Source organism: Rattus norvegicus, chromosome 10 (assembly GCF_036323735.1).
Source record: "Rattus norvegicus strain BN/NHsdMcwi chromosome 10, GRCr8, whole genome shotgun sequence".
Taxonomy (NCBI): Eukaryota; Metazoa; Chordata; class Mammalia; order Rodentia; family Muridae; genus Rattus; species Rattus norvegicus.
The window spans coordinates 88392404-88410741 of record NC_086028.1 but is presented as its reverse complement, the minus strand read 5'-3'; the positions used below and the strand labels follow the sequence as shown (position 1 = coordinate 88410741).

Genomic DNA, 18338 nt, shown 5'->3' with positions numbered 1-18338 from the left:
ACGGCCAGAGGCTCGGGGAAGACACAGCCCCCCCCCCCGCATAAAGGAGGGTGAAGGAGGAACATATATGACAAATATTTTGATGGAAGCAGACACATTTCAGTTTATGCAACCTTAAATACTTTATTGCACTAGAAGAAGAGAACCTCATACAACCTGATGGGGTTCGAGGGGGTCCCCCAAGGGGCTAGGAGAGATCAACCCTTCTCGCTTGGCAGCTAGAAAATACAGCACTACCCAGGACTGGTTAACACTAAGAGATGACATGGGAGGGGCACCTCATTTTCTCAGGGTCCTTATTTCTCCCTTGTCTAGCTAGTAGCTGAGATCAGAGAAAGCCTCCGGAAGAGGCCACAGGTAGAGCCTAGAAGATATCCCCTGGGGCCGTGGAAAAGAAGGGGCTGAAGACTCTGCCACCTGGGAGAGGATGCCCTTGAAATAGTTAGACTCAGATAAAAAGTCAGGCTGCTATTAGAATTCAGAGATTCCCTCCGGGCACCCTTAAAGCAAAGAATCCAGACGGTTATCTGGATGCTAGGCCGGGGTGCCTACGGAACTCCTTCCCTAGTCTTCCTTTCAGGCTTTAGCCCTCATCCTGTCCTCTTTCTTGTCCTATTCTCTTGTTCTTCACTCTGTACCCCCCTCCAACATCTCTCTGTCCCCTGCAGATAGGGGCAGTGTTGCATCCTTTGACCTCCTGCCCCTCTATCACGGTTTTCCTTGGGACTGACCCTCGGGACATCTATCTCGATGGCACGCTGAGCTCTCCGCCTCTCCCTGTGGCTCTTCAGTTCGCTCTTTGGTCCTAATCATTCCTGACTCTAGCCCCTTCCCAGTTTCCCAGCCTCAGTCTCCAGCTCCCTCTGTGGTACCCACCAGTCTCATAGGCCCCGCCCCTCTCTACCCCTCCCGCCTCCAGGCTTCCGCCGCCCAATTAGGCGCCTGTCCCGCCCGCAGCCCCACCCCTCGCCCTCTCGGAGCCCCGCGGAGCGGGTGGGCGGGGACCAACGGAGGAGTGGCCCCAGCCAGGGAAGGCGGGAGGAGCTAGGCGCAAGGCGGGAGGCGGCGGCGGCCGCTGCGTTCAGTCGGGCAGCGCAGCGGGAGGGAAGCACGAGGCCGGAGCCGGCTGCTGGGCTCCGCAGCGCAAACAGCGCAGCGCGGCGCCCGGGCCCCGGCCCCATGCCCGCAGCCCCGCCGGACCGCCCTTGAGCGCGGGCGTCGCGCCTGCGCCCCTTACCCGCCGGCATCATTGCCCCGACGGCGCGGCCGGGTGGCCCGGCTCTCCCCAGGCTCCGCGCCGGCCGGAAGACGCTGCTAGCAGCCGCCGCAGGCGTGGTGATGCTGCTCGTGCTGGTGGTGCTCATCCCGGTGCTGGTGAGCTCCGGCGGCCCGGATGGCCACTATGAGATGCTGGGCACCTGCCGCATGGTGTGCGACCCTTATCCCGCGCGGGGCCCCGGCGCCGGCGCGCGGTCCGACGGCGGCGACGCTCTGAGCGAGCAGAGCGGTGCGCCCCCGCCCTCCACGCTGGTGCAGGGCCCCCAGGGGAAGCCGGGCCGCACCGGCAAGCCAGGCCCCCCCGGGCCTCCAGGAGACCGGGGACCTCCAGGTCCTGTGGGTCCGCCCGGGGAGAAGGGTGAACCAGGCAAGCCTGGCCCTCCTGGCCTGCCGGGTTCGGGAGGCAGCGGCGCCATCAGCACGGCCACCTATACCACGGTGCCACGCGTGGCCTTCTACGCCGGCCTCAAGAACCCTCATGAGGGTTACGAGGTGCTCAAGTTTGACGACGTGGTCACCAACCTAGGCAACAACTACGATGCGGCCAGCGGCAAGTTTACATGCAACATTCCTGGCACCTACTTTTTCACCTACCACGTCCTCATGCGCGGCGGCGACGGCACCAGTATGTGGGCAGATCTCTGCAAGAACGGCCAGGTGGGCCATGAGGGGGCATGGGGCTGACCTGGGGGCAGGGCACCCAGGGAGCCCCAGGAGAATGCGTATTGGATCAGAGTCGACAGGCACACCGGGCAGGCGTAGGTGGAGACCCTAAAGCGGCCCCCTTAACTATCACGTGAAGAATGGTTGTAATTAGCAGGCACCCCTGAGTCTTCAGCCCTTGGGCTTGAGCTCTAAGGGAAAGGCTACAGGGCACCCGCGGAGTGGAAATGCGTAAAGATAAATCCAACTAGTCAGATCACAGGGCTCTAGGGCGCGCTGACTGGTCCTTAGGGGTTTGGCCCTTGGGAGGCTGATTCAGGCTGATTTCTCTTGAGAGCTAAGATTCAAGCTGACGCCGACTGGCTTTAAGGGAACAGCGAGGATGCTCTAGGGCAGGGATAAGGAGAGTCAGTCTCCGCGCCGGAGGGCGCTAAGACGAGTGGCTGTGCGCGCTGGAGAAGGAGGGCTGCAGGAAATGTTTTGCGCACAAAGGCAGAGGGAGTTCGGCGCCCAATAGCCTTAGCTGCAGTACATCCCTGGCCCTAGAGCAGGGACCTAACACCCTTTGCAAACCCCCTGGAATGCGCTACCTTTCCTTAGAGTATCAGAGCTATCCTGCGCCTCCGGGGAAAAGTTTCCTCCAGAGGCGGGGCGGAGTGATGGAAACTCCCCTCCTTAGAGTCTCCAGGTACAGCTCCTCCAGTATCCCAGAAGATAGGGAGCTGGAATGCAAGTGTCTGGGACACGGATGCACAGCGTTGTCCTTGGAACCACCCACCCCGGGTTCCCAGCACCCAGCGTTCTCACCTCTGGGTTACGTGGGCCCCACCCCGGGGGCGTGGTCAGATTGAACCCCCTACAATTGAGACTCCAGATCTTCTCGGAGCCCCTCCCACTGCAGCACTACCCAGCAAAGTTTGGGGATAGGAGAATAGACAGAAAATCTATCAGTGTGGAAGTCTGTCCTCTTTTTTTTCTTCTGCCTGCTCCTCCCAGTACCCACTACAGTGTCAGCCTCTTCTTTCTCTGTCTTTTGACCGTTTCTTACCGGAATCTGCCATTCATCTCTGTCTCTCTTCTCCGGGTCCACACCCTGCCCCCCTTCTCTTTTGCTGTGTCTCTCTCCCATTTGTGTCTATCAGGCTTCTGGTGTCTCTCCTCTTTGTCCTTGGTTCCTGACCAAATGGGAAGGCTCCAGCATCTCGCAAAGGCTCATGCAGACAGCCCCACAAGTCCCCTTATTAATCACCAATAAGGCATGCAGCAATGTCACCTTCATTGATGGACTGTCTTCCTTCTGCAAAGAAAGTTTGAGCTAGCCCAAAGTGAAGGCTTGCTGGGGTTGAGAGTAGTCACTAGGCCCTTAGGCTTTGCCCCATGACAGCAGGATCACGGCAGGACCCCAGCAGAAGGGCTGTGAGGTGGCTCCCACAGCAGGCACGTGTAACAGGGCTGCTTGCTTTAATCCCTTGGAGGTGAAACATTCCCCCAATTTCTCCCTCCCCCAACCCCCCACCAGCAGTGCTAGGGTGCTGTCAGACTGGAGAACTCCACAGGCTACCAGAGGCTTACTGGATGGGTATTTCAAAGACTTAGCACATTAACAGGCATTCAAGATGCCCCCCCCCCTGCAGGACAAGAACAACAACAAAATAACCAAGAATAACAATGGAGTCTGCAGTCTTTTGTGACTTCTTCCAGATTGTCCAAGAAGCTGGCTGGATCACACCAATGAAGCCACACGCTAGCTTTGCCCTCCACGGGGAACAAGGTTTGAAGCTTGTTTGACACCAAGGAGTTAGCCCATTCACACTCTAGGACTCTATGGCTTCTGTATTGTGCAAGCAGTAGTGGCCGTATATGAACACACTCAATATGGCACTGCATTAAAGGTGGGCTGGGGATGCGCCCGGCAAGTCCTGTCTCCAAATGTCATCTGAGAGTGATACGGTGCCAGGTCCGTCTTACCCTAGCTCAGGACCGTCTTACCCTAGCTCAGGACCACTTGGCAGAAAGGAAGGGCTGTGGACTCTGTTCACCTGCTTAGGAGACACCACTGAGGAGGAAGGAGGAGGTCACGTGTAAGGGAAGACTGGCTCAGAGATATGAGGACACTTAACTAGGCAGAGGAAAAAATGGCTGGGTTGCAGAGTGCGTGGTGGCAGAGGAGAGAAGCTTCTACTTTTTTATGCCCTCAGGATCAGGGGCCACCATGGGTTTTTTGAGTTCCTACTTTCCTGCTTGCGAAGAGGTTTCCAGCCTGTGCTTTGGTCCTTGTCTGGGCAAGATGAGTAGAGAACAGGAAATGTCAACCCCATGCCCAGTGCCTAAAGACCCTTGTGTATAACCCATGCATATCCACAGGGAGAGCTTTGAGTCACCACCCCCAATCTGATGGCTCCTGGTACTAGTACTTAGGAGGAGAAGCCTGGAGAAAGGGTTCTAGGTTCTGGGCAGCTGAGTGGCCCACATGTCTATGGTTGAGACAGGTCAGGGTGGGCACAAATTGATAAACATGGCTGCAGGCAGAGGCTATATGAGGACATGCCAGTCAGTGGTCAGTATGCTTTTTGTCCAAGGAGGGGGGTATGGGGAGGTGAGTACTACGTACGGGTTAGGGCTTGTAGGATGAAGGGTGATAGATATATAAATTGAGGACTGTGCTGTTAAAAAAAAGACCTACTGAGGGACAGGCATGGTGGCACTGAGGGACAGGTGTGGTTCGTACATGCCTTTAATCCCAGCACTCAGCAGGCAGAGGCAGGACAACCTCGGTGAGTTCAAGGCCAGCCTGGTCTATAAAATGGGTTCCAGGACAGCCAGGACTGTTACACAGAGAAACCCACCAAGGATTAGCTTCTCATCTAGAGGGTGGAAAGAGACCCACCTGTCCTCACTAGATTCTGGGACCATTCTCAGCACAGAGCCTAGTACCTGACACAGAAGACACCAAGTAAACCTATGAGCCCTGCAGTCCTCTATGAACCAGGCTGGCAACTTCTGGGAGCCATACCTGCATGCCCAAGACCCCAGGCTGGACTGGGGACAGGAGCACTTTCCCAACTAGACCCTGGCAGCTCGGTTCCCCTGGTCAAACCATTGCCTCAGTTTCCCCTCTTGGCAGTCCCTCCTGACACAAGGCACAGGGCTGCTTTCTGGCTTCCATGGCAACCTCGATTCCCCCATCCTCCTTAGGACTCCCAAGAGGATCTGGATGCAACTGCTTCAGATCCTGGATTGGGGATCGGGACCCCCGGGGTTCCATTTCATGATCCCCTACTGTCTAAGGATGGAAGGGCATAAATTCTTGCGGCTTCTATGGGTAATTAGGATAATTACAGCAACAATCATGGTGATGAATAAACAATGAGCATAAACATAATAGTTCTGATGCCTATCACATGACCAGGAGATCCCTGTTGACTGATGACAGTGTCCTGATGGATTTGGCTGTTAAAGTGCACACTGTTTTAATGAGTTAAGGCTAAATTAATCTGGGCAATAAAAATAATTGTTATTAGTGCTAATTTATTAGCAAAGATAATGAAGTGCACGTGTAATAATAAATACTACCAGAATTGGAGCCCAGGGAACAATACAGAAGTTGGCTGCCTGCTTTCAGCTCCTCTCCGCTAGTTTAAAGCCCTATCAAGGCTTTTTTTTTCCCCTTTATCATCTTAAGGCTTTCGGTTAGGTGGGACTTTGTATCCAATTTTCTAGACAAACTGAGGGTTTAGTTAAGCAGAGTCTCTCTTCCTCGTTTCCTCCCACCTTGTTTATTTATTTATTTTCGGAGACTGGGGGTTTCTCTGTGTAGCTTTGGCTGACATATGACTATACTCACTCCGTAGACCAGGCTGGCCCAGAACTCACAAGGATCCACCTGCCCCCTCTCCCTCCCAAGCGCCGGGATTAAAGGTGTACGTCTCTACTGCCGGGCCCACCTTTAAAATGTTATTACATATGTTTGATATTACGTATATTGTGAGGAGGCATCATAACATTTCTTGGTGTAGAGATTGAAAGACAACTTGCAGGAGTCGGTTCTGTCCTACTATGTGGGTGCCTGGAGACTGAACTCAGGTCGCGAGTACGCCTTTTACCCGCAGAGATACCTAGCTCACCAACTTCTCCTCCTGCCTTTTTAAAGACTTTTCCCCCCGGTTATAATCTACGTGGTTCCAGCCCAGGGTGGGAAGAGGTTAAGGAGAGGGACCAGGCTGGAAGGACATTGGCTACTGGGAGGGCTGCATTCAAATGTGTTGGGCCCTCTTTGGTGTAGCTGTGCTGCTGAGTCAGCTGTTTAGCGTGGCTGAGCCACGGTTCCTCTCCCTTCTTTCCCTCCTCACCAGCTGTGACTTGGGTTCAGCCTAGACATTAGTCTTCTGTTAGAGGGCTACAGGAGCTGCCTTCAGAGAAACAGTGGGATAGAGGGGAACTGTGCAAAAGCCGGCCTGAGATTCCCTAGCCTTCCCACTGCCAGGCACAATCCAGAGATGTTTTTTTCTCCCCCCTCTCCCCCCTTTTAATTTTTAAAAATGTATTTTATGTGTATGGGTGTTCTGCCTGCACCTATGTCTGTGCATAACATGTGTGCCTGGTGCCTTACAGAGGCCAGAAGAGAGCTATGACTCCTTGGAGCTGGAGTTTCAGACAGTTGTGAGCTGTCATGTAGAAGCTGGGAATTGAAACCTGGGTCCTCTGGAAGAATAGCCAGTGGTCTTAACCATTGAGCCAACTCTCCAGTCCCCCTTCTCCTGTTCCTTATCCTTTGACTCAGGGAGACCCTAGGTCCTAAAGCTTAGTTCTCTTGTTGCCTCAGAAATGTCCACAGATAATTCAACTACCAACACCCCCAACTACCCTGATGTCTTAAAACTAGTCAGAGTCTGGGTTGGGGATTTAGCTCAGCGGTAGAGCACTTGCCTAGCGAGCGCAAGGCCCTGGGTTCGGTCCCCAGCTCCGGGAAAAAAAACAAAAAACAAAAAACAAAAACAAAAACAAACAAACCAAAAAAAACTAGTTAGAGTCGCCAAAAGTCAACGAAACCTTCAAATCCCAATGCTAGTACTTCCCTCCATCTGTTTCTTCCTGTCCCCATCTGCCCTTCAAGATAAGGACCACAGAAGACAGAAGGCCCCAGTTCCTTCCCTCCCGTCTTGTTCCTCTCTGCTCTCCTGTGATGAGACATAAAGGGCTAGAAGCCCTTTGACCAGGGCAATAGGCCTGGGAATATAGCTCTGACTCCGAGGCCTGGGGCATGAGGTCAGTCTAAATCTAGGAGGGAAAGCATTACCAGGCCTTAAGTCTCAGTGCTCCAGTGAGAGAGACTCTGGAACGAGTTTTGAAAACCCAAAGACCCTGGTTCTGGGATAGCTTCTTCCTAGCAGTCTGGTATTGCTTCAGTTGCTACCTATGTGGCCAAGCTGTATCCTTTGCCCATCCGTGGATCTGAGAGCAGGTGGGTGTGCCAGACATGGTAACATCATCTCTGTTAAAGCAGGAAAGAGGGAATGGTAAGGAGAGAGGGAAGATCTGGCTCTCTGGTAATACAATGTAGCTCTCTCTGCAAGGAAGGACTTCCAAGCTGGGCCACCAGGAAGGCACCGAGGTAGGCAGATGGTAAAAGCTACAGGAGTTACAGAGTAACTTTCCATCTGGACTTCAAATTCCAGATGTGCCCTGCCCTAGAATCTAGGGCTCCTGTATGTCCGCTCCCAAAAATGCTATTCATGATTAGAAGAGGGTAGGGTGGGATGGCAGGGAAAAGCAAGCCAAGGTCCTGGATGGCTAGAAGGCTGGGTGTTAGGGCCTCCACATCCTCACCATGTGGCTGCCTCACCTCCTTCCCCTCTCACACTGCCCCACTCCCCATCCCTATCCCCACCTCCACCCGAAACCCCGCCCCCACCCGCAACCCTACCCCCTTAGGTGCGGGCCAGTGCCATTGCCCAGGATGCTGACCAGAACTACGACTATGCCAGCAACAGCGTGATCCTGCATCTGGACGCAGGTGATGAGGTCTTCATCAAGCTGGATGGAGGGAAAGCGCACGGGGGCAACAGCAACAAATACAGCACTTTCTCTGGCTTCATCATCTACTCGGATTGAGCCCCTGCACCCCTTTCCATCCGTGGCTCTTCATCCCTGAGCTCCCCTCTCGGGAGAGGCAAACAAGAACCCATTCCCTACTCATTTTCAAATTGCCTGGCCCAGGCTGCCGATCCTCCCAGGCTGAATCGCCCCCCAGCCCGCGTCCAACCACCCTGTCTTTCCTCCGCGGAACACAGAGCTCCCCTCTTCCCGCACGCAGTTCCGGCCCGGGTGACAGGTTGCCTTCCTGGTCCCAGCCTGCACTGTATATGTGTACAATAGGACTGTTTACTGCCCACCCACTCCTGCCAGCCAGCCCCAGACTGGGGGGCGGGGAGTTGGCGCGGTTGCTTCCTGCAGGGTGATCCTGCCTTGGGGAGGGGTGGATTAGGGGTTGGATAGCTTCCGAGCGCCCACAAAACCCTGGAACAGCTGCACCCGGTCTGACCAAAGCTATAATAAAAACATTTCCACCCCGTGGGGATTTCAGTCTGTGCCCTGGGGAAGTCTGTAGGAGGCGCCCTGGTCCTTGTCCTCTAGACTGGCAAAAGTTTCTGGAGGAAACCAGATGCAGGAGTCTTACCTGCTCCAGGAGGGAAAGGGCCAAAAGGTCTAATGTTCACCACCGCCCAAGTGGGAAGCAATTCAGTTGCGTTCTACGTGCTGGTTAAGTGCCATTTTTGAATCGCCAACATCGTGAACAAGGTATGGGTAACTTTAACCGGAAGCCTATGTTCCTGCTACGGAGTGCTAAGCAAGCCACTCTTGGGCTGGTGAAAAGCTACAGAAAAGACCAAGCTTTGCACTAAAAGCTGGTTGACCTTGGTCCAGTCACTACTTCCTTGCCTTTTTTTTTTCTCCCCATCAGTAAAATGTGGGGAAGCAGACCCATTTCACTGGATGGAAGATTAAGGACGTACAGTGTGCATGCTCGAAGTACATTGCTGTTTCTGTTTGTGCATCACTTTAAAGTTTGCAGGATGCTTGCAGGTACTCTCTCACACAAGCTGGAGTTAGGTGGGTGGGGTTAAGCGACAGGGTAACTAAGTTCTGTGGTTGTACTTGAGTCCAAGCCACACTGCCTCTCTTTGGCCTGCCACTGCCTCTACCAACCTCTTCGGACTGGGAGGCTGTAACACGCAAGTAGGGCATTTCTTTTTTCTTTTCTTTTCTTTTTTCTTTTTTTTCGGAGCTGGGGACCGAACCCAGGACCTTGCACCTGCTAGGCAAGCGCTCTACCACTGAGCTAAATCCCCAACCCCAAGTAGGGCATCTCTAAACAATTACAGCTGATATTTAGAAAACACCCACTGTGTGTCAGACATGGTGTAGGCACCTTATAAAAACGTCCTCATGGATATGTGTGATGTGCAAAATAGGTTCACGGGAAGTGCTCCCATGCCCAGATGCTGTCTTGTCTATTTTAATGATATATTTATTTTGAGATGGAGTCTTGGTCACCATCTTGCCCAGGTTGGTCTTGAACTCTTGAGCTCAAGTGGTCTTGTCTCACCTCCTCAGTTGGGATATATAGGTGTACTGTATTAGACCTGGCTATTTTATTCACTTTTAGATAAAAAGAAACTGAATCCCAGAGAGGCTAGGACCACGGGGCTAGGAACAGACAAATGTCAGTATTTGAGATAAGGACAGTGCTCCTATCCAGCACTCCATATTCATAAGGAACTGACAAGTTTAAAGCAGAGCGGAGGCTGGCACTGGGGCAGCTCCACCTCTCTCCTTCCACCTCAGCCCTACAGAGGCCTGATCCATTAGTAAGCATCTGCTGTGGGCCACAGCCACAGGCTGGGGCTTCTGGAGAACTCAGAGGCTCTACATTGAGGAAAGGTCCCATCTGGCTCCCCAGTCTGGCTCAGCTGGGGAGACAGGAAGGAGGGGGAGCCACTCTCCTGGCCAGGCCCCATGTATGGACCCTTGTCAGTGCTGGCAGATTTGAATGGCCCTTTTTATCTTTCCTTCTCTCCCCTAGTTTCCCCCACTGCCAGCTGTGGCCATTTAATAAAATTAGTTTAATGCTTGTTCCTTCCCTGTGGGAGCTGGAGATTGAAATCTGCGGGTCCCCACAAACCCAATAAAACCCCTGGCAGGTCTGGATGGAACTAGAGTCCCCGTGGGAAGTGTGATTAGATTAGAAGGCACTCCTCCTGTCCCCCAGTGATGTCCACAGCTGCCTCTGATTCTTTAATAAGCACATTGACTCAGAATTACCCAAGAGCCATAGTTGGGGGGTTTCTGCCCTAACCGAGAGGCCATAGAGACTGGCCCTGGACCTCTGTTACAACCAACAGCATGCTAATCATGTCTACAGGGAGCGCCTGGCTATCTGGCTGATTTGCTTTCCTTTCTAGTGACTTGATAATCCTCATGTCATTTTGAGAGATGGGACTGGCATCTCCATTCTTGCAGATGAGGACTCACAGAAGCAAGCTCATGACCTGCCTGTGGTCCTAAAGGCAGGACGTTTGTGGTCGACTGGGCCGAAGCCAGGGAGTTTTCCAGGGAGTTTTTCTACCTTTGCGAAGCTCCAGGGATGCCCCGCAGTGCCAGCTGCTTGACACTTAGGCAACATCCCAGCCACAAGGGAGTCTACTAAGGTGTCTTTCCCAGCAAACAGTGGCTCCCTAAGGACAGAAATCTGCTTTTTCCCCTCTGACAAGAAACAGTCAATGGGACCGAGAGTTATATCTCCACCATTCTGCCTGGGAAGTTTTCTGATGGCAAAGCTTGTGTCTCCTGCATCAGACCAAGGGGATCTCAAAGTCTGTATTTTCTTTTCAAACTGTCCTCTAGCTCCTTGATAGAGAGCTACGTGTGTGCCTCAAACAGTAATCTGGTTCCTCAATGTCGTAGTTCAGTGGGCAAGCACAAGTTTTACTTTTCTGTCCGCGGAGGCCTTTCTGAGATGAGGAGACAGTTTCTGCTGGCGAGCTGGGGTATCGTTGACAAGATTGTCTCCTCTGCAGCCGGGGAGCTCCCTAAGAGCGGAGGGAGGGCGTGTCTCCGCCCTCAGCCTCCTCAGTTGGGGGCTTTTCAGGCTCAGGGCTATCCTAGGGGTGGGGCTGGGTGGGAAGTGGGAGAAGACTGGGCAAGCAGAACATGAGTCCACTCTAGGGAATGGAAGCAAGGTTGCCGCCCCTTTAGAAAGATGTATGGTTACTTAAGGAAGAAGACCCTGTCAGGGCAGGAGTAATGGCGGGGCTATCCCTGGAGTTCACTCACACAGGAGTGGCAGGTCATCTAGAATCCAGGCAACCACCAGCCATAGGTGCTAGTGTCACCCTGATTTCTGAGGTTATTGGGTCCAGAGGGGGCAGTGGGGCCCACTGCTGGGGGCTGCCCTAATTGGATGACTTTGCAGGAAGGCCAGGCAGGTGCACTCAGCTCTCTGCTTCAGCTTCCTACAAACACATCTGCCATGTCGAGGTCTAGGGGTTAATTGGCTCCTGCCTCACTCCTGGTAACCAATATTTCATTTACTGCTCGGAGGGGGAGCTGCCCAGACAATCAATCCTGGACGAGCATCCAGGAGGTGGGGAGCTGGGCAGGCATGGGAGGAGTTTGAGGAGGAGGCAGGAGCTACAGACCTTCCCTGGGTCTCCAGAGACCAACTCCTCAAAGCAACTCTGACCCTGGTTGGAGTTCTATGGACTATGATGACAGCCCCAGGACCCTCAAAGCTGAGGGTGAATTCCAGGGGTCCAGAGGGTCCCCCACCCCCCTGCAGCCAGCCATGCTGTTTCCTCTGCCCTGGTGCCCTCTGCATTTCCTGACCGAGAGGCCCCGCCCCGCCCCCAGATGAAGGTTAGATGCTGTTAATAAGGCTTTTTTTCACACGCGACGATGGTATCTATGAAAAACAGAATTGGAGGTGTGAGTTCCTAGCTCCCAGGTAACAAACCTTAAAATTCTACAAGTGAGGTGATAATAGAGTGGAAGTGAAAAGTCTATACACATGCGGGACAGGAAGGGACTGTAAGGGTTACTGAGAAATATCATGTAGTGGCCGAAAGAGGAAGGCGACCAGAGGACTCTCCCACCGCAGGCAGTTTCCATAGACCACCCAGTTGTCTTACCTGCTGAAACAGAGAATCAGAACCACAGAATGGGTGACTTCCGTATCACAGCTGGAAAAACAAAAACCCAAATAAAGGTTGCCCCAGGGCAGAGCTAGAACCAGAGGTAGCAGTACCTAGTGGATCAACAGGGAGTGGAGACCAAAGACCTGAGTTCAAGTCCTGCCTGTGTTAGATGTTCTAGGAAAAGACAGTTTATTTCTCGGACCCTTTGTTACCTCATCTACAAGGTGGGGGTGGATAAAACAAAATCTACGTGAAGGGTTGTTATGAGGAAGTAAATGAGACTTGTTTTGCAAATTATGAAAAAATGTTTATGTTGTAATCCAGTTCTCCTGAGCCAGGTGACTATCGGTTTGACAGTGCCTGGGATTGGTATGTTGGCCCCTATAAGATGATACCTGGGTTGTTTTCTGGCCTGGTAATGACCAAGTGGTATGGAACTCTACGGGCAGGATCTGGTATGGGGATCCAGGAGTTAGAGCTAAGTATGTAGAATGCTGTCTCTATTCTGGGCTCTCCCGCCCTTCTGCTCTGTGGCTTACACCTTGGGGTGAGTACAGGGATACCCAGAGGTCTCCATCTGTTCTTGTCTAGATTTCCTCTGCTCACTTCAGTGAATGGTGCCAACAGGCAAGGCTACCTACAGGCAAGGCTCAGTGCCAAGAACCCACTAGAACATTGGTTCTCAACCTGTGGGTCAAGACCCCTTGGGGGATGTCCAAGACCATTGGGAAACACAGATATATGCATTACAATCTGTAACACTGTAACACGGACAAATTACTGTTATAAAGAAGCAATGATGGTTTTATGGTTGGGGAGGTCACCACAGCATGAGGAACTATATTAAAGGCTCAGAGCATAAGGAAGGTTGAGAACCATTGCTCTAGAGATTCAAGATACCTATGATGACCATATAAATACCTATGGCATGGTGACATCTGAGGGCAACCAAATCCAACTGTGAGCAGGGAGGGGTTCCTCTGAGACAATTATAATATGTAGGGCTTGCTTTGCTCTTGGTTTTTGTAGTTTCTTTTTTTGTCTTGTTTTGTGGTTTTTTTGTTTTGTTTTGTTTTTTGTTTTTTACAAGTATATTGGTCTCTAAAATCTGAGCCTTGTACCCAGAGTTGCTGCTGTAGCTGAAATTTTGGTGCTAAAGTGCTTCTTCCCTCCCGGTCTGAGCAGCAATTCTCCCCCTAAAGTATTCAGCACGCCTCCTGTAATGCCTCCTTCCAGCTGGTGAAGGGCAAATCCAAAGGCATCTCCCCAGGTCCCCAAGGTAGAAGTCCCTTAGGTCCCCTAGCAAGAAGTCCATCCAGACAGGAAAACTGCCAAGGGCATGAGATCTAAAGGCTCTCGGTGACTGACTGACCAGACCTAGAGGTGGGTCTTCTAGGGTCCTTGGCCACAGCAGCTGAGCAACACCTGCTTGCTCTTCAAAGCCCAGATCCATTGCCTGCTCTTCTGTGAAGCCCGCCAGTAGCCACCCATCTCCAGGGTCAGCCTCGGGATCTTCCAAGAGGACAGCGTCTCCTTTACGGCAGGACACTGTGCCTGACACATAAAAACCCTTGTGACACTGGATGGTAGTAGGCCATGCCTTTCAACCCAGCAGAGGAAGGGGGTAGGCGGATCTGCAAGTTCAAGGCCAGCTTGGTTTACAGAGTTCCAGGATAGTCAGGGCTACACAGAGAGCCCAGTCTTGAAAGACCCAAAGCAAACCAAACCAAACCAAAAACCATTCTGCCACAATGGTAGCTATTTTAAACATCTCTCACTCTCCTTAAACTCTCGTCTCACCCACCCACCCTGGGATGGTCAGATGGGCACTGAGAAGCACTACCTAGGTGTCCTTCAGGCTGAAGGACCTGTTCCCTTGACTGCTGGGCGTGCTGCCAACGGACTGCATTCAGCTGCCTGAAAAATCCTTGTCCTGGGGGATTTACCTCTGCCAGTGCCAGCGAGAGTGCCTCGCTCCTTCACTTGACTCGGAGTTTAAGGACTCGGCTCCCTGCCCAGACTTCCTGTCCCTATAAAGGGTCTCCCTAAAGTATCATCCTAGCTTCAGAGATCTCAGCACACTTTCTCCCGTGGCCCAATCCTTCACGATTTTCTTCTACAGGTGTTAATTCCAAAAGCATATCTAAAATCAATCAATTGATCAATCAATCAATCAATCAAAACTTTTGACACACTGATCTGCTTCCCAGAACCTATTCTGCAGAGTACCCAACCTGTAACTCTTGTCCCTGATCTTTTTTTAAATACTTTTTTTTTTTTTTGAGACAGTCTCATCATCAACTTGGAACTCCCTCTATAGACCAGGCTGGCAGAGATCCACCTGCCTCTGCCTCCCAAGTGCCTGGATTAAAGTTACACGCCAGCACACCTGGCTCCTACTTTGTTTTTTGAAACATTGTTGCTCACTGGGTTCTGGGGATTTCTCCTTAGGCTAGGATGACTGGCCAGTGAACTTCAGGGATGCACAGGTCTCTGTTCTCCAGGGATATGAGCGTGGTCCACCTTTTTGTTATTTTGTCTTTTTTTTCCCCCTGGAGCTGAGGACCCAACACAGGGCCTTATGCTTAGCAAGGCAAGTGCTCTACCACTGAGCTAAATCCCCAACCCCACGTTCCACTTTTTTCTTGGGTGATGGGGATAGAACTCAGGGACTTCTGCTTGCATGGCAAGCACTTTACTGACTGAGCCATCTCTGTGGCCCTAATAATTTTGGGTTTTGTCATCAATCTTCAACTGCTCCTCCTTCCTTAGAGCCTTCCCATCAGCATTTAAATCTTCCTTATACATAAAAGGCCTCCTTTGACTCTGCCACCTCCTCTGTTTTCCTTGAGAATTAAATGTCCTCAAAGAACGGTTACTACTTTCCTATGTCCTACCCTGATCTAGGGGTGCCACTCCCCTGAAGCTAAGTCAAGGTCTAAGAACACCTCAATGACGAAGCAAATGTACTCTTTAGTCCTCATCCTGCTTGGAAGAGGGAACGTAAGGGTTCTTCGGAAAGTCGATTGCTGGTGTTTTGCTGGGGCAAACACGTGAAGAAACGCTTCATTAAAGTGGACACAGGTGTGAAAGGCTAAGGCCGACTCACGAAGGGATGTTTCACTGAAGCAGACACAGGAGAGAGGGACGTTCTGCTAAAACAAACACATGAAAGGACACGTGATGAAGGACTCTTTGCTAACAACACGCACATATTGGTCTGCCTTACACTGTGTGGTTGAGCCGTATTTGTGGGGACTCTGTAGACTCTGGTTGATGGGATGCACATGCTGAGGCAAGACACATAGAGGACATGTGATGTTCTGGAGGGTATAAACAGGACTCCACAGGACTCCATGGGGTGATGGGGATAGAGCTTGGCTTGCTGGTACAGCTAGCTGTGCAGCGCTTGTGAGTCTCACATCTTCTATGGTTGTGTCTCTGCTGTTGTTTACCCAACTCTACCGAACTGGACTGTTGGTATATCCATGAAATGTTTGCGAGTAAATCAAGCTGCTGCTGCTGACCTGTGAACTGAACTGCCAGTTTCCAGATAACACAGATGGCAGTTGCTCCAAAGAACCTTTCTAAATAGGTCCACTTCCCCTGTATTTTTTTTTTTTTATTTTCCCACTACCTCTGGTAGGTGGTGGACTACAAGGGAGGTAAAAGTGTTTAAGAAACATCATTAAAAATAATATTGAAGAGCTGGAGAGATGGCTCAGCGGTTAAGAGCACTGACTGCTCTTCCAGAGGTCCTGAGTTCAAATCCCAGCAACCACTCGGTGGCTCACAACCATCTGTGATGGAATTCATTGCCCTCTTCTGGTGTGGCTAAAGGCAGCTACAGTGTACTTGTATATAATAAATAAATACATCTTTGGAAAATAATATTTAAAAAATAGAGTTTCACTGCTTGGCTTCTGTACTAGATTAGACATCAAGATTAGAATGATGTCTTTTTTTTTTCTTTAGCATCCTTCCATTTTATTAAAAGCAAAGGCCAATTAGTCCTCAGACTCTGAACCATCTTCATCTTAACTAATCTGGAAATAACGAAGTTTCTACGTCTCCTTGTCAGATGTGACCACACGAAGCCAATCAGGGAGATTATTCTTCTTAAGGTATTTCTTGGGAAGATATTTCAAATACCTTTTTGAGAACTGTTTCTCAGAAACAACTGTGGTTTTATTCTTCAGGCGTTCAGTGTGAACAACATTCCCAAGATTTCCAGTTTTTCCATTGACTTTAACCTTCTCCCATAGAAATTGTTCAAAATTCCCAGAATCAAAAATTCCATCCTCTACTGGATTAGTAAGGTCCAAATGAAACCTCCAGGTTGACTTCTTGGGCTTCTTGTCTTTCTGCGGCGCCATGTTGAGCAGCCAAGAGTGATGTCTTAAAACAAGGCCTGATGGGTCAGACCTGTAGCCCAGCTACTTGTCAGGCTAAGACAAGAAGATTTTGAGTTAGGGCAACCAAGGGGATAGAGTGAATTTAAGGGCAGCTTGAGCAATTTAGTGAAACAAATTTAAAATGGAGCGCTAGGGCTACAGCTCAATGGTAGAGCTCTTGCCTGGTATGCATGAGACTCTGGGCTTAATTCTCAGTATCACTGAAATGAATGAGTATCAGAATGATGGCCTTGATTCAACCCTTTTTAAATTAATATATATATTAATTTATATATATTATATATAATATAATGTGAAAGCCAGGAGAGGGTCACAAACCATAGTGAGTGGCCATATGGGTACTGGAAATTGAACCTGGGTCCTCTCAAAGATCGTGCAGTATCTCTACAGCCCTCAAAACTAGCCCCCCAGAATATTTGAAGCACTTACTACCAGACCTTAGTACGAAGATGTTCAAATTAAATGGACAAGGGATGTAGCTCCATTGTACAGCATCTGCCTGACAGCAGCTAGAATTAAAAAAAAAAGGGGGGGGGAGGCTGGAGAGAGATGGCTCAGTGGTTAAGACTGCTCTTCCAGAGGTCATGAGTTCGGGGTTGGGGATTTAGCTCAGTGGTAGAGCGCTTGCCTAGCAAGTGCAAGGCCCTGGGTTCGGTCCCCAGCTCTGAAAAATAGAAAAAAGTATAAAAAAAAAAAAGAATAACGGGCAGAGGTCATGAGTTCAATTCCCAGCAACCACATGGTGGCTCACAACCACCTGTAATGAGATCTGGTGCCCTCTTCTGGCCTGCAGTCACATATGCAGGCAGAATGCTGTACATAAAATAAATAAATAAATCTAAAAAAAAAAAAAAAAAAAAAAAAAAGGCCCGATGTGCTTCTCATCTGAATCACCTAATTGGCTATTTCAGCAGTCACAGAGTTAATGCCTGGACACTCCAAAGATGTGGACCACGCCAGCTATGAAGCACTTCTTGCCTGCACAGAAGGAAGACAGAAGCTAAAACTGCACACAACCCTCAGGTTAAGATCTGTCCTGAGGATATTTTGTTCTACATTTATTTACTCCCTATACATTATTCCACACGTTTATTTACGCACACACCACAGAAGTCTTGGCTTTATATTTTTTCAAAACCTACTTTAAGAAAGGGTTCTTAAACGCGTTAACCTCCCTTGTAGCCCACCACCCACCAGAGGTAGTGGAAAGAACAGTTAGGAGGTCATGGGGGAAGTGGGCCTGCTTAGAAATGGTTCTTTGGGGGCTGGGGATTTAGCTCAGTGGTAGAGCGCTTGCCTAGGAAGCTGCTGCTGTTCTTGGTGATCATCCCATGGTTCTGGCATCTCCAATACACTGGTGTCCTCCATTGCAACTAGGCTTCACCAATAGCCTCTCATAGGCTCTCTTCCTGGTGCCAAGGCTCAACTGCTTTACATGACCCCTTCAGTCCTGGGCCATCAACTGCAACTGAGGCTACACCTTTACTAATGTCCTTCCATGGCCTCTCACAGTGCCAAGCCTCAGCTGCTCTCCATGACCCCTTCATACCTTCAAAACCAGTACCACCCGAATGACAAATACAGCTGCAACACAAGGTACAACCTTGGCAATGTCTAGAACACAGCTTCTTTATGTTCCAGAAAACACTTCCCAGAATTCACCTCAGTGATGCTGGTCTCTTCTTAGTCACTACTAATTCCTTAGCTCCAGCTGACCAGCATCAATTGTCCCAGTCGTCTCCTCCTCCTCTTGACTCTAAAGCCAGAGCCAAAAGGCTGAAGCTGCAAA

The 18338-nt window shown here is 50.7% G+C and overlaps 2 protein-coding genes across 2 annotated transcripts; one reads left to right on the top strand and one right to left on the bottom strand.

Moving 5' to 3' along the window:
* The first annotated feature begins 1092 nt into the window (after positions 1-1092).
* C1ql1 (complement C1q like 1) lies at positions 1093-8523 on the top strand. The gene is made up of 2 exons (NM_001108838.3): positions 1093-1935; positions 7873-8523. Exons 1-2 carry the CDS (start codon positions 1339-1341, stop codon positions 8050-8052), a joined length of 777 nt encoding a protein of 258 aa, NP_001102308.2. The 5' UTR covers positions 1093-1338; the 3' UTR covers positions 8053-8523.
* Positions 8524-12003: 3480 nt separating this feature from the next.
* Rpl22l4 (ribosomal protein L22 like 4) lies at positions 12004-18207 on the bottom strand. The gene has a single exon (XM_063270159.1). The coding sequence runs from the start codon at positions 16508-16510 to the stop codon at positions 16199-16201; it is 312 nt and encodes a 103-aa protein (XP_063126229.1). The 5' UTR covers positions 16511-18207; the 3' UTR covers positions 12004-16198.
* Between the last annotated feature and the right edge of the window lie 131 nt (positions 18208-18338).

Coding starts and splice junctions, on each gene's coding strand:
- C1ql1 (NM_001108838.3), top strand. CDS start 1,339: ATGCTGCTCGTGCTGGTGGTGCTCATCCCGGTGCTGGTGAGCTCCGGC. Junction 1,936..7,872: donor ATCTCTGCAAGAACGGCCAG/GTGGGCCATGAG, acceptor CTACCCCCTTAG/GTGCGGGCCAGTGCCATTGC.
- Rpl22l4 (XM_063270159.1), bottom strand. CDS start 16,510: ATGGCGCCGCAGAAAGACAAGAAGCCCAAGAAGTCAACCTGGAGGTTT.